General features: G+C 36.9%; 1 protein-coding gene across 3 annotated transcripts in view; it reads left to right on the top strand.

The window, feature by feature from the left end:
• The window catches only part of DDX10 (DEAD-box helicase 10), a 188,439-nt gene that overhangs the window by 103,352 nt on the left and 69,272 nt on the right, over nt 1–15,815 (top strand). For all 3 annotated transcript variants that reach the window (XM_074932203.1, XM_074932196.1, XM_074932213.1), the window contains 2 exons: nt 6,103–6,210; nt 8,254–8,415. In XM_074932203.1, the coding sequence (XP_074788304.1) occupies nt 6,103–6,210; nt 8,254–8,415 (270 nt within the window). The remainder of the gene's footprint in view (nt 1–6,102; nt 6,211–8,253; nt 8,416–15,815) is intronic.

Genomic DNA, 15,815 nt, shown 5'->3' with positions numbered 1-15,815 from the left:
TGTGCTATTTTATATTCTGAGTGCTGGGGTTTTTTTAAAACCAACCTGGATTTATCCTTATTTTCCCAACTGTTACTGTAAAATGTTCAGTTTTCTCTGTATGTTGTTCTACCCAAGAAAATGGTCTCTTTCAAATTCTACATTCTTTCAATAGATTTAGAAAGTAGATAATGCATAAATGTAGCAAGTAATTTAGCTGCCAAGAATTTCCCTGTTCAAACTGTAGTGTTGTGTAAGGAATTACCAACCAATAATTTCAACTTTGTGCTTTTTCAGTATCTTGGTTGAAATCTTGCATGGTACTACATACACGCACATCTTTTTAACTTAAGCCATGACTTGAAAAATTCAAGATCATATTGATCTTGATACTTGACTGATGTGTTTTAAAGTTCATAGAAAAGCAAACAGAACAACATGTAAGGAGTGCTGGTTTTGTCTTTTGAGTACCAACCTGACTATTTCCATATCTGCACAGCTGTCATGGTAAATGCTGTGCCCAGTAACCTATATAGATGTTATGCATGTTGGTTGGATAGTGTCTGTGAATGTAAGCTTCCTAATTTTTAATATTTAATTAAAAGAAAACCCAGAATACTTCACCAAAACAAAATTAGCCTCACTTGTATTACATTAAAAAAAACCAACACATGTTGACGAAAGAGCTTGTGTTCCTAGGAAAGGTGGGGAAGTTGTGTTGTGGAAGTGGAGACATGATTTGAAGAACTTTGCACTGGTGCTTATCAGTGGCTTCGGCTTGTTCCGGTGTTCATGACAGTGCAAAGCAGCCTGTGGTTTGTGAGCAGTCAGCATAAATCAGGAAGGACTGAAATGTTGTCATTGTAGAGAAGTGGGCTGGAAATTAAAACAGCCCACCTAGCTGCCACAGATTATGAAGGAAAGCAGTATCCATACTTCTCCATGTACTCATGCCACATCCTAGGATTTCTGCTTCTCTGGTCCCTTACACTCCATGGAAAGACAGATAGCTGGTTGAGCCAAATTGTATTACTAAGAAACAGCTTTTTGGTGTTCAGAGTTTTGTAGGTGCTTGAAGTAACCATGGACTGGACTTAGAATCAAATTAACCAGACTTTTCTCGGTGTAAAGGTATGAAGTTTGTATCTGACTGCTGCTTCTACAATTAGATATTTTTCAGGAGGAGTGAAAGTTTCTTTCCACTCTAACTGTATCTTCTTTGTAGGTAATCAAAGCCTCATAGTCTGAGTTTGGGAAGTTTATGGGGTTGAGCTGCTTTAGACTAGTGGTTGGAGGATATTCAGTCTTCTGAAAGTTTCTTAGTGCCTGCCAGATGAAAACCATGTCTGTATGCTCTCCACAGCATGAAGACGAAGACGGAACTTCTCTTTGTCCTAAGATTTGGTATCTTCAATCTGGCAAGTGTGTGTCTTACTCTGTGAGAAATGACTTCTGAGTCTGAACTCAGTAGCTTGACAGGGATTGATGTGCTTGGTGATAACATAAGTGTCGCAATAGTGGCTCCTGTTGTGGGCAGTTACTTGAAGAAACACAAAACAAGTGTGTGAAATTGAGTACCACATCGATTTTTGTTTCTCAGAGGCAGTTCCTGTTGAATTCTGGGTAATGTAATGTAATAATGTTGGGAGAGACTGAAAAATATTTCCAGGTACAGCACCATTCTTCTTAGGAATTGTAAGGTATAAGCAGGGGGGAGAAAAAAAGCCCACAAACCCCCTAGAAAATCAGTAATGCTGGTTATAGCTAATGTGACTGGAAAATTGATCATAACTTTTTCTTACTGGCATTTTACCCTGCCACAATAATATAGTCCAGTCTTTAGACAGTTTCTGTAGTGAATACACTATGCTTGCTTTCACAGGCTTGTTGAGTTGAAATTAAAAAGAAAATTATAGTTAGAAAGAAAGAAAGAAACTTCTGCATTTGATGATTTGTAACACTCCAAAGGTCAAAGTAAATGTGTTTGTCTTGGTTATGGTAGGAGACTGTAAGTGTTTTGGTCTCCGGTTACTGAGGATTACATACTCAGTCTAAAATATTGGCTTTAAAAATTGTATTAATAAGAAAAATTGGTCCATATTAGAATAGCAAAAATTTACTGACACTTGTGTTTTTGATGCCCTGTCTTTTCAGAAAAAAATTATAATTGAAAACCAGTAAATCCTATGTCTTAAACTTGTCTGTCTCTTCATTTAGAAAACCTTTGTCATAGATTTAGCTAAGAATATTAGATCTTTTCAGCCAGAAAACAAAAGCCTGCTCCTTCTTGAGAATATAAGAGAACTTGTGTATTAGCTGTATTGTTTCTGATTATATCTCAAAATGTTTGAATTTTCTGTGCTTCTAAGAGCTAGTTTTTATTCTAACTCATTAAATAATCCAGCAAGCCATCTGGCATGTGCATGTGTGAAAGGAAGAAGAAATTTAGGCTTTTGATTAGTAACAACAGAAAATCCCCCAACCCTGCAGCTGAGCCTATGTATTATAAAATTTTTATAAACTTGCATGACTTCTTAACTTCTAATGCTTAACTGTTACATACCATTTTAAAGAGGTTGATTATCACTCTAGACTTGTTTGATCATTTTAAGTGCCACATCTTCATAGAAGAAAAGGTGAGACTTGAGGGGCTATTTTATTGGGCATATGGCAAAATGTATGTGCTGTTGAGCAGCGGGTAGCTTCTTCTCATTGAGGGAAGCGTGCATTCACTGGCTGGTGCTTTAACTTGGATTACCAACTTGAGTTCAACAACAGAATCCCTTTGATATCTAACAGCAACATGAAGACCTGTGCCCAGATCACACATGCTCACTTTTTCAGATCAACAGCTTATTTGATGGTATAATTCATCTTTAGAAATGGATTTACTGATGCAGATCTTAGTTGAGCAGGTTTTGATACACAGTGTTTTCTGAGTGAGACAGTCAGTGTGGGGAGCTGCTATGCCCTCTCAACTCACTTTAAAGTGCCCAGGCCCATGGCTTGCTCTGCCATTAGGGACAAGGTCTGGTTTTCAGCAAAAAATCCTCCATTCACTCATGTCTGCTGATGTGACCATGCTTCTGCCTGCAAAGCCTGTGAGCCCAGATTTCAGCTGTTTACTGAGCAGTCAGAGAGGAGTCATTGCTTCTGTAACAGTTGTATTCTTTGCAGCACTTGAGGTTAACAGGTGGAGATCTTCTGGCAGCCTCCAGCAGCTGGTGTCTGCTGGTGGGCTGAACACATTGTGAGGAAAAGAGATGAAGCCAGGGAGAATGTGGGTTAAATGCCAACCTGCTGCTCATAAATTGTCAGGTATCTTCTAGTACAGAAGGTGAAAAGGGGAAATGAGTAAACAGAATGGCTTGAAAACACAGGGAACTGGGGGCTCGCGCTGCAGATTAGGAAGGCCTGGGGTCTGCTATCCATTGGTGTTATGCTTCTTTGAATGGATGAATCAGATTCCTGCTTGAGGGGAAATTGATGTTTCAGTGTAGCCATTCAAATGTGGGATCAAAGCAAAGACAGACAGTGGCAGTAGAAATTTTGGTGAGGACATTATTTGGGTAAGTGGGGTAACATGGGTGGGGGAGGAGGCCATCAGCTGAGGCAGATGTAAACAGTTTATCCTGTGTCAAGACTGCAACCAGTTGGAGGAACTCCTGGCTCAGATATGTTCAAGATAGAGCATCAGCCACTGGGTCAGGAGACCTCTGAAATACTCTACTGGAGACAGATGGAGGGAGAGACTTAGGTGTCAGAAGAGAGAGATTTTAGGACTATATAGGGAGAATGTGAGAGAGGTCTCCAGGAGAGGAACAAAGCAGCATTTATGGGACCCCATGGTAGCCCCAGGACTATATACACCCCATGGCTCACCGGCCTGAGTCTTCTCCTGGACCATGTAGCCTTCCCCTTGGGGCAGGGAGGCCATGTCAGGCACCACCCACTAACCCACCCAACCTCCCTCCTGTGCTGCACCACTTCTCCTGCTGAACAGTGAAGTCATATATAACTGGAACAGTGAAGTCGAGGTACAACTAGAAATATTGCCTATGTATGCATGCAAAGACAGCCCATTGGATATTTGTGCTCTAGCCAGGAAAACTTTTTTAAAACCAAATATTCTCAGTAAACAGTTGAGATTCACATTTAAATATAATTTAACAAAATATTATGGGGGCAACCCAAAAAGAAAGAAACAAAACCAGAAGCAACTGGTGAAAGAAAATGTTGTGGTAGTGAGAAGTACCATCCTACCACCTTGAAGTATATCTTTAAATTCTTCCTCTGGACAATTCCTGTTGTTCTAACTAGTCCGTATTTCAAGGTAAGGTAAGGGGTTTATGCTTATGCAGACTCTCAAACAGTCTGTGTTTGCAGGATAAGCAGCAGAAGTGAGGGAGTAGCACAGCTTTCTGAGCTGTTAAAGATGTGCCTAAGTAGTAGTAGCTGCACAGTGCAACAAAATTCATGACAATACTGAGTACATAAGTGCTGCTACAGTTATTATTTTCTATAATAGATATGGTCATTACTTGATAACACAATGCAGTAGCTGTCACAAACCATTTTTCTTGTTAGGAAGACTGTAATTTTTCTCTTTTATAGTTCATATCTCAGTGCATTAGTGTGCTGACCATAATGGTAGTAACTAAGTTAAATTTTTTTTTTTCCTTTTATACTGGATTTGGTATAGAACATGAAACTGATTAAAAGGACCAAAATAAAAAAGAAAAGTTAGAAAAAGAATTTCAGTTTTTTCTTTTTCTCTTTTTGTGCTTTGACCAGTTTCTATTATTTATCAGAAGTTTAGACACTTTAGTGGCTGTTTTTCAGGTACTTTTTCCTGAATAGTGGAGCTTTGCAGTCTTTACAGGATGATGTCTGAGTTGTGAGTCTCTTCCTATGGAATTTCCACGTATTCCTATGGAATATCTTTTGCTATAAAATACTTTCCATAGTGGTAGTTATTTCTTAAAATGTCCTTTACGTATGTTGTGTCCCGCTAGATGCCTGAACACATACGGCCTTTGTTCTTGAAAGCAGAGCTCTCAAAAAAAGAGGTGGAGATTGGGAAGCTCCATGTTCTTTGGTTTCATGATGTTTCCACCAGATATAGGTGGCTCTGTGAAACTTCTGCAGGCCATCTATGGATGTGACAATTTATTTTCCACTGCATTTTACAGAAGTAATTAAAACGGTTCTCCCAGAGTTGCCAGCTGCCTCTGAAATGTGAAAATACTCTGGATAAATCATCAATCTCTGTCAAAAATACAAGTGGCCTCTTCTTGATAATAACAAGGTTGCGCACACAGAAAATAAATGTAATTTCAGTATCAGTGTGTTTTATACAGGGATACTGTGCTGCTGATAATGTTTGCTTTTTCTGGTCAGTGTTGCTTTCTCAGTGGTAGCCAGGAAAGAACAATCTCAGCCTGTTGGAAATGGTGTTAATGTCTGGATTTCACAATCTCTGCTGACTCATTTATTAGTTTTCCTGGTGTCTTTACCACTTTGTTTCACTACAACTTTTTTCCTATGCTAATAAATTTTGTGATTCTAAATGTTGTTTAATGCTAAGTTTGGTAAACATCTCCTAGTGCTGCACCCTGATGGGACTGCAAGGGACAATAGTTACAAAATAGAAAGGTTCTTGCATGGCCACTTGTGCCCTTCATTGACACAGAAATAACTCGAAATGGTATGCTGTGGTGCTAGGGAACAATGTGATGACAAGTGAGATGAAAGTGGTATCTGGTCAGTTAAAGGCTTCAGTCAGTTATACTGGATTTCTTGACTGATGAATCTTGCTAATAGCATAAGCTGGTGAATCTACTGTCCTTGTTCCAAGAAGGTTAGTGAGATTTGAATGAGTCAGGTGTCCTGCTGCTGACAAGATTTAAGTTGTGCTGAATGCTTATCAGAGTAAATGAGTTCCTCATGATACGGCCTCTTAAAACACTTTTATGAAAAGATGTGTTAGCTCATTTTTACTGGAAATTACTCATGTGTTTTAGGAATTACATTTTAATACATCTAATTGATTTTAAGAAATTTTGAAGCATATACTCTGTGACTAGAAAAAAACCCATAAGGAATCTAATTTCTTTTATGCAGAATACGTCAAAATCGAAGAAAAAAACAACTAAAACCCAGGAAGCCAAAAAAATCTTGAAGAAGAAATTTAAAGTCAACACAAAAATAGTCTTTACTGAAGATGGAGAGGTAAGATCAATTCAAAACAATGTTATTTTGGTGGGAACTAAATTTGTAGTTTCTATAAAGACAAAAATATTTATACTTTATATCTGTATAAAAAGATACACTTTTCAAAATTGTGTGTTTTTTGTAATTGGTTTAAGTTTTGCAAAACTGTTCAGCTTCCTTTTAGAATTCAGTTCCACTGGGGACAAAGAGGAATGCTGAGCACTGATCTCACTTCACCTTTGTATGTGTGAAATACTTGTATTAGAGCTGTTCGCAGATGTACAGAACTGTACCTCTTTTCTGCCTATTATTTTTAATTTCAGGTGGAATCAAGAGTCTACTTTTTCCTTATAGAAATGTAAAGCAGTTTTCCTGTAGGTATTTGCCAAAGCTCCCACAAGTCTTCAGTTCATGTACTGGAATTAAAAGAAGTCCCTGTTTTTCTTTGTAGCATTCACTATTTCTAGATTAAAAGTTTTGTTAGAAAAGCTAAGAAAGTACCCAATCTTTGCCTAATGGTGTTGATCTATCAGTGCATTGAAATTTGCCAGTAACTTATATGTATTGATTTTATACCAAAAGGAACTATAGGGGATCCTAGTCACTCTAGGGTTTCATTGTGACAATAATCTCACAGGCAAGTCTCTATGCTCCATAAACTTTTCTAACATTTGATTTTACAGCTTCAGATATTGTGTACATTGTTTTTCCATCTCCAGCACTAAGAAAAAAGTAGCTTTTTTAAACTCTAATTTCAGTAAGGCATAAACTGAATGAGGTCACCTTTACAAGTATATAATTTGCTTTTGTGACCAAATAAAATAAAGCATTTTATATTGCAGGTGAAGGGAGTATAGCCACATAATTACTGGCTGACGAAATAGAAAAGGTTTTAAAGGTTGACCCATTGACTGGAAATTGTATTTTCAGACTTTTAGATATTTAAAAGCTGTTGTGTCATCTTAAAATATATATGCAGATGTTTTATGTATCTTTGAAATGAAGCAAAAAGGAGTGAGGATGGAAAAATATTAGCAGAAAAATTATAGTTAGAAAAGTAGCACAATAGAGAAGAGATGACTTATTTAAGGAAACATAAAGTTTGCATCTATGGACATTATTCCTGCCTTTTTTTTTTTTTTTTAAATCCTTGTAAAACTGTACTTTAAAGTCTTACTTTCCTACTCCACATGCTTCTCTTTGATAAAATAAAACTCCCTTAAGAAATGTATCTTTCTGGAAAATACAAGTATACAAGCTCCATTTTACAGAAAGAAAGTGGAAGCAGTAGATTGGGTTTACCTGTATACAGGTGACTAACAACCTGTGTGCATTGGGGAGTCCTAAACACGTTGGGTTTTGCATTTGTATCAGAAAGACATTCTGTATTTTCTGCCATATAGTTTCTTTTTAAGAGTTAACTACCAATCCATAAGCAAGAGTGATTTTTCAAAGACTACTCCCAGATAATGTCTGCTCGTACCAAAAGGTATAAGCTGTTAGGTCATAAGGTAACCAATAAAATCCTCCACATCTGTTCTCCTTGCTTCCCCCAGAACATGGACCTGCAGTCATGATTTTTCATGTACTGTGTGATGAAGGCTTATGGCATTTTCCTCACAGTTAGTATGTTGGAATATTGATTGTTTACATGAAAACATACTGATTAGAATTACTAGTATTTTGTTCTGTTGCATGTATTTTGGAGAGTCATTTCTTGAAACCAAATATGATTTTTCTCCCAAAATGACTAGCAGGATTATAAATTATTTGTTTTATTAGTCAAAGAGAGAAAAACAGGGGAAGAAGTTCAACTGAATCCATTAAACAGTAATACAGTGTAATGGAGACATTATTTTCAAATACTCATTTTTGGTTGAATATGATGTTAAATAAGGTATCCAGGTTTGTACTGTGCAAAAGTTGTGTTTGTTTCCTTTGCAAATGGCCTTTTTATTTAGTATAGGAAAAGAATGTATTGGAATAATTAGGGCATCAAAACTTTGATGTGGAAAGAAATGATTCTAACCATTAATTTTCTTGTTGACATGTACAATTTAGCTAGTGCAGCAGTGGCCACCGGTGCAAAAATCCAGTTTGGCGAAAGCAGATGAGGAAGATGATGCCAGTGGTATCAACTTAGATAAAGCTAAAGAAATACTGCAGGAAGAAGACAAATTTGACAAAGAAGAATACAGGAAGAAAGTAAAGGAAAAACATCGGGTAAGTTGATTTCTACCTCAGTTACTGAAGTGCAGATATATATACTGTGATATGGATTGCTCAGTGAGGAAAACCACTGAAATATAGTGTGAAATAAGGGCAGTACAAGTTCATTTAAATTAATTGGTTTTTTCAGGACTACATTGCACACATGAAGACCGTTGGGACATAAGTAGCTGGATAACAAAGCTTTATGCATTGCCAATTGTTGGTAACAGTGGAGCTTTATTTACAACTTTAAAATCTGGTAAGAGTTTAGTGGGAACATAACTTTGTTTTTTAAAGCAACATTCAGTGGAAGGGTTTGTTTCACAAAAACAAAGTGATGTTTTGCATACATGCTCTAAAAAATGCTGAAGATGTTTAGAGGAAAAGGGAAGTGAAGGAGTGTCTCTGAAATGTCTTCAGACTACCACTTGCTCAGCATTAAGTATTACATTTCAGGTAGGCAAAAGTGCTAACTTTTTGTGTCAGTGTTATTAGGACTATCAGAATTTATTTCATGTATTATTCAAATAATGTCATATAATTTTTGGCTATATTTGAAAACTTTAGCATCTGCAGTATGGCTTCTCTCTGACATTTAAAAAACTTTAAATTTCATATGATAAGTTTGCAAGCTGCTTCTGTATTATTTGTCATGGACCAAAGCAGAGTTTTCTGTCTTTGTCATGTACCAGTCATATGGAACACATCTGGATGTCTTTGAGTTCAAGGATCATTCTGTTAGTCATTGTGAGAAGGATTTGAATTTCTCCAGATAACAGATAAATATGAGATCCCAGGACTATGTGTTATTAAAGGCCTGTTTTACACTTAAAGCTTCTAATTTCCAAAGCATTAAAAAAATGTTGTTTTATTGTCCTGCTCTGGAGATGCTGATTTTTTTATTTTTTTAATTTTTTTTTTTTAAATCCAATTTGACTTTATCCACTTATTTTTAGTGAGTAGTGCTAGATGTTGTAGTGCTTGTTAAGGTTTGTATTTGAACAAAATAATTTGGAGGGGATTTGTGAAACTTCAAGTTACATTTGGGCGCTGAAGTATTCCAGGTAGAGTCAAAGCATACTTCACACATTTAATTTTAAAGTATATTCCTATAGTCCTGTTATAGTCATTTGACAGCTACAAAAAAACCCCAACCCTTGCCTCTTCTTTAGTGAAGTGCTGCATTTGAAAGTAGCTGCAAAGAAATAATGTTTTCCTATGCTATAGGTGAAATCGTAGTCAATTTCACAGAAAGCAATGATTTCGAATTTCAGGGATGCAGCTTCATAAATAAGGAAGGAGAGACTGATTTATTACTCTCTAATCAACTGCTATTCACTGGTAAATTCATATACTTTGGAGTGATGCTGTTTTATGTTTGACATCAGACTTCAATGATTAAATACTTCATCAGTTGGTCTGTTAACACAGCTTCATAGTTATAATGCTGAGGAGAAACAAATTACATTGACCAGATATTTACCTGCATTTTAAAAAATATTTCAACTGTGAAGATAACATGAAAAGAGAATGCTTCTTTTGAAAAGTGAGGTGGGCAAAATGAACAGGACTGGCCACATCATCAATATCACGGGGGTTTTTTGTAATTATGGAGTTTCTTGTAACTTACCTTACTGCATGAATGTGCTTCACATTACATCTAATTATTATCCTTTATGAAATGAATGGTAGTATGTCAAAAAGAAGGAAATATATTTTAAAAAAAAAAAATCTTCTGATGGAGGTACTGAGGTACTGTGAAAATGTGCCTAGTTTTTAGGGCTGTTTTACTGCATTTGGTCATTGTATGCATGTTCAGATTTTTTATTTATGGCTTAACAATTTGAGGTGAAAAATACTTAATATGGTAAATTCTCTGTACATGATGAAATAATCAGTTTTCTGATTGTCATTTAATTTTTGAAATGGTCTTAGAAACAGTTTAGTATCTTAATATCCAAATGAAAAGTAGACGAAACTTGAAAGGAGAAGAAGGGGCAGGAAGGTGATAGGTAAGAGTTCAGGATTTACTTGGGTAGAATCTCATTTGCCTCCCTGTTGTCTATCTAAGCTTATGTTTAAATATCACCCTCCACCTCACTTCAGAAAGCATTCAAGTTTGAGATACCAATTAATTTTGTGGATTAAATAATATAGATTTTATAGGGTAAGGATGCCACACAGATTGACGTTACTCTACCTTATTACTAAGTCATCCTTTATGTCTGGGATTCTTGGTGGTCAGCTGTTGCTGCTTAGGAAATAACTGTAATAGTAACAGTGGGGAAAATATGTCAAGACCTGCTCTTTTGTCTCATCCAAGTAGAGAAAAGCACAACCTCCTTTTTGTTGGGTCACGTTAAGCTGGTCTAACGATCAGAAAATCCAGTCTCCCAATGACCCATGAAGAAGCTATGTTGTTACTGTGTAGGGCAGATATTATTCAATTTTTTTCTTAACACAAAATGTCTAATTAGTTAAATTCACATTATGGGAGAAGTTCTATGGCATAATTTAGAAATCATAGGTAAGTGTCATAGATAAACATTATTTTAGCGATTTGAGCCACTGGTTTCTTACTGGTAGTTTTTGAGTATTTATTGCATTGTCAGTGGAGCGAGTCATCAGGCCTTCATTAATGAAAGAATTCTAGAGAAAAATTTGAACTGCCTTACAGTAAAAAGGAATTACTTGGCCACTTTCACAGTGATTTCCCAACAGTATTTAAAAATTCTCCTGCCTCATAACGTTTCTGTTCCCAAAAGATATCACTCAGCAGCAGATACTTAGTTGAGTTTGAATCCTTGTCTTGCATCTCAGTGATGTGATTGGTGGTTTCTATTTTTTCTTTAAATCCATTTTTGGAACATGCTAACTCTGTTAAAGTTCCTATATAGGTAGATCAGAAGACCACTGGAGACAAATGCTTTTTTATTCTGTATAAACTGAATGTAGCAGTCTGCTGCATGGTACCTCAGTAATCACGAAGTCCTCTGAAACGGAATATATACTAATACCTGCAGTCTCTACATTGGTTTTAAAATGGTGACTTAGCCTTCCATAAATTATTTTGTTATTCTGTGAAAGCATATGTTGTTTCATCCAGTGGTTTTTATCTTACACATGGCTCAGATTGTTATTTAGATTCTGAGTGGATGTAGAAAAAGCAGTGTTTTTATAAAGCTTGTCATTTTATAGGCCATCTTCCACTGAGAATACCTCTTTTGTGCTTTCCTTAGTATAATCTTGAAGATTAAAGATCTTTGGGGGAAAAAATTGAACAATTTAAAATCAAAACTTGCAAAATAGGGGTTTTTTTAAGGTGAATATGACCAGTAAGCTTAATACGAACTTTCCTTGTGAAACCATTTCTGATGAAGAGCAAAACTATTCAGAAAGTATCCACAGACCATTGCTTTTAAATCCATTTGTGAATGTCATTTAAATGAGCACAGTTTTCAGTATGATCAGAAAAATGTTTTGGTGCATTCATGAGATGCTGGGATTAGATGAGATGTGTGTTGCAGTGCCTTAAGGCTTGTGGAAACTTGCAAAGCTTTTACACTATAATTAGGTTTCCTTCATGAGTCTTACATTTCGTTATCCATTCCTTCCTCTGCAAATGCAGAAAACTTGAAAATCAGATGGATAAAAATAAATAAAATTTGAAGTATAATTGTGATGTAATTACTGCTTATTGAAGTTTTGGAAGCAATGTAAATTTTAGCAGTTGAGCACAAGAGAAAGGGCAGTAACACTGGTCAAAATGATGTGAAAAGAACTCTGCATTAATGGATATTTAATGACAGTCCAGTGAGAGCTATAGATTTGAGCTCTTTTGAAATGTGTAAAATGTTACAAACAACAATAAAGGGAGAAGTTAATAAAGTATTCAGAACATGTTTTTACACTCCATTTTTAAAGTTTTTAACTGAAAATGCACTGTTGTTAGGAGGATAATAGTGGCAGAGAGGGATTAATCTTACTTCTTAATAACTTTCTGTATACTAATTCAAGCTTAGAAAAGTGCCCATTGATGCTGAAGGAAAAATGAATAGGAGCCTTATTTCTTACCTTGCTTTCCCGCAAGTAAGATACCATGTGAACGTGAGAAGATGGCTAAGATGGCTAGAAGTATTTTTATTTTATTTTATTTGGGCAGTATTAGTAGTAAACAAGTTGAGGCTCTCTTCAGGGGCCTGATACTGCAAGTTGCATTAGTTCCATGCCTCCTTGGAAGATGGTTTTAATGAGAAGGATACACTGTGATATTCCACCCTTTGTATATTCGCTCTCCCAAATAGTATTACTGCATTAACTATTTCCAAGTCTAAGAGAGGAAATTCTTCATACTGGACTCTATGGAAAGACTTATAAAATAAGTAACTTGCAGTTTCAGTATACTTACCCCAGAGAATTTATTCAATAACTTTCTGATTAACATTCATTCTTGAAAATGGAAGATTGCAGACTGGTAAGGGAAGCCAGATCCCTTGGATTTCAACTCAGGAGGTTTCCTCTGCAGGTCTGTTAGATGGAGGCTGCTGCAGGTTACAGACCCAGCCCTAGCACACACAATACACGCATGGGTAGCTACAAAACAAGAGGTGCAGAAAAGATAAATGCAGGCAGCACTTGCATAAACATGAACAGCACAGGCAGCACAAGCTTACTCCTTCTTGTTGGCTGATCAGGGTTGATATTTGCTAGCAGAACTATGAACACCCTCACTCCCTTGTTGCACAAGCACACTCACATTCACCAATCCCTTAAAGAATAGCATGGGCCTTAAATAAGTCCAATAGCCATACCCACACCATAGGGCCTTTACATAGTCACTGGCATTGACTGTGGGTTTTTCCAGATGCTGGTCTTTCCTCTGAATCTCACAGTACCTTTCAAATTTTCCATAATAAGATTGTTCTTTCCCATAAGACTGATAAACATAGATAACCTTGTTTCTCTTGTTTTTACCAGTTACGCAGTTCTGTGTGAACCTTCTCAAGGTTGTGCTTGTGTGGTTCCTTTAGTGTTCATTTATCAGTGACTTTAGGAGTTCAGGCCTCTTGTTACTGTCTGCCTTACTGCTTATTAGGGTTAGTGTATTTGGTGTTCAGTTTATTACTTTTTCTTCTTCCTGTCTTTGTCTTACTTTTAACAGAACACAAACCACGTTATTACATTCAGGGTATACTTAGAGAGATGATCCAGGTAGATTTAAACATAAGAGTTCAAAAGGAGTATTTTCTAATAATTTTTTGCATCAGTATACGGGGGGGGGAGTAGGAAAGAGACTGTAACTTCATTAATTTTATAGTAATTCATGTACAGTTCTTTAGAATCTGGAAAGGATGCTTCCTGTAAGGAAGAAAAATGGAGTTATAACACTAGGGATGTTATAAGAGCCTCAGTACTGAGCCTAGAGCTGATGCTTAAAAAGTATGAGGATTTCTGAGAGCATGGAGGAAAAGCAAAGGTACTATACAGTTACACAGGATAGCTAGCACGCTCAGAGAGAGTACTTGGAGAATTATGGTCACCTCATGATGACTTAAAATCTGTACAAATTGAACTGATTCAATGGCAGATGCACCTGATGTAGGAACTTGAAAAAGAGATGTAGGTTCACTTTATGAAGGAAGAATTAATTTCCTTTACAACCTACAGTTGGCCAAATGTTAGACTCAAACTGTGAGTTTATTTTTAAAAGCAGTAATGCTGATATTTTTAACTAGTAGTAGAAGAATGTAGTGACCAAATCAGTTAAGATGTCAGCTGATATTTATAGTGGATTATTTTTCCTTTATATATCTTGTGCCACACTGCATTCCCTGGGGTTTACTTCCTGGTTGAGCCATGCATGGCCCAGATGGAGGGGGCGCCCTGCACCTTGCCCCTTCCTTTGGCAGCGCTGCTCCAGCTGGAGCTTTGGCCTGTGTCTCACTCCAAATCCGGCTTTTGCAAATGACTTCTGTTGATGACAGAGTAGTTATGAATTAAACATGTTTATTTTATAGTTTTATAAAATAATGTTAAAAGTACTCGTAGCAAAATGTAGTAGATCACTGAATACTGTGTAACAATTCAAGAAACAGAAAAAAACCCTCCAGGGATTGCCTTTATTTTATCAACTTTTTATTCATGATTGAAAAAATAAATTATATTAATAAACCAAAAAATACATGCTATACAGCTGTCCTGGTTTCAACTGGAATAGAGTTATTTTTCTTCCTCATAGCTGGTATAGTGCTGTGGTTTGAATTTAGGATGAGAATAATGTTGATAACACACCGATGTTTTAGTTGTTGCTGAATAGTGCTTATACAAAGTCAAGGAATTTCCAGCTACTTATGCTGCCTTGCCAGCGAGGAGGCTGGGGGTGCACAAGAAGCTGGGAGGGAACACAGCCAGAACAGCTGACGCAACCTGGCCAAGGGGATGTTCCATACTGTATGCTGTCGTGCTGAAAAATGAACCTGGGGGGAGCTGGCCCACTGCTCGGGGGCTGGCTGGGCACTGGTTAGTGAGTGGTGAGCAATTGCATTGTGCATTGCTTGTTTTGTATATTCTTTTATCATTATTTTTATTATTTTCCCTTCCTTTTCTGTCCTATTAAGCTGTCTTTATCTGGATCCACAAGTTTTACCTGTTTTCTGATTCTTTCCCCCATCCTAGTGTGGGGGAGTGAGCGGACAGCTGTGTGGTGTTTAGCTGCCTGCTGGGTTAAAACACAACAGTGCAAAAACCATTCAGTGTGCTGTGAGATAAATGCACCCATGAAAAATAGCATTTGTAGTTTGAAATCAATTGATACATTAATTCTGAAGAGAGATTGCATCGTATTTCAAAAGAAATAATCAGAAGGGAAAAAATCTCAGCGCAGTATTATGCTCTTTATTAAGTAAAACATTTGAATAGTCCTTCTCTTTGAGGTGAAATTTGTCAGATTTCAGTGAAATTGTACAGTTGGTTTAATGTGGTGTTGAGTGAGGATGATAAAATTCTCTCACATGTAAAGACTGTGCCGGCGTAGGAACAAAATATAAAGGGAAGAAGGTTGCTGCTGAGAGGAGCGTTTAGCTGAAAGGCAAAGAAGAAAATTGTTAGTAATGGAGAGATGTGTAAAATAAATCAAGAGTATTACTTTGTTAGAAAGCCTGTCTGAGCCCTTTCATGGCTATTGTGCACAGGCAATGCGGCTGTTCTGTTCCAGATGCACAGCTATTAAGATAAGGGGAATGGACACTGACAAGTGGGTTGACAGGCATCCCTTTTCAGTCTCAGCAGCAGCATCCATCCAGCCTCGCTGTGCTCCTGGCCAAGGCAAGGGCTTGCTCATTATTGGCTTGTCTTTCACTTCAACAGCTGGATGAGCTACACTTAAAGCTTCAAGTGCCCATGAATGTTTTCTA

Source organism: Athene noctua, chromosome 1 (genome assembly GCF_965140245.1).
Source record: "Athene noctua chromosome 1, bAthNoc1.hap1.1, whole genome shotgun sequence".
Lineage (NCBI taxonomy): Eukaryota > Metazoa > Chordata > Aves > Strigiformes > Strigidae > Athene > Athene noctua.
Note: the sequence above shows the minus strand (reverse complement) of the source record. Positions and strands in the feature narration are given on the sequence as shown.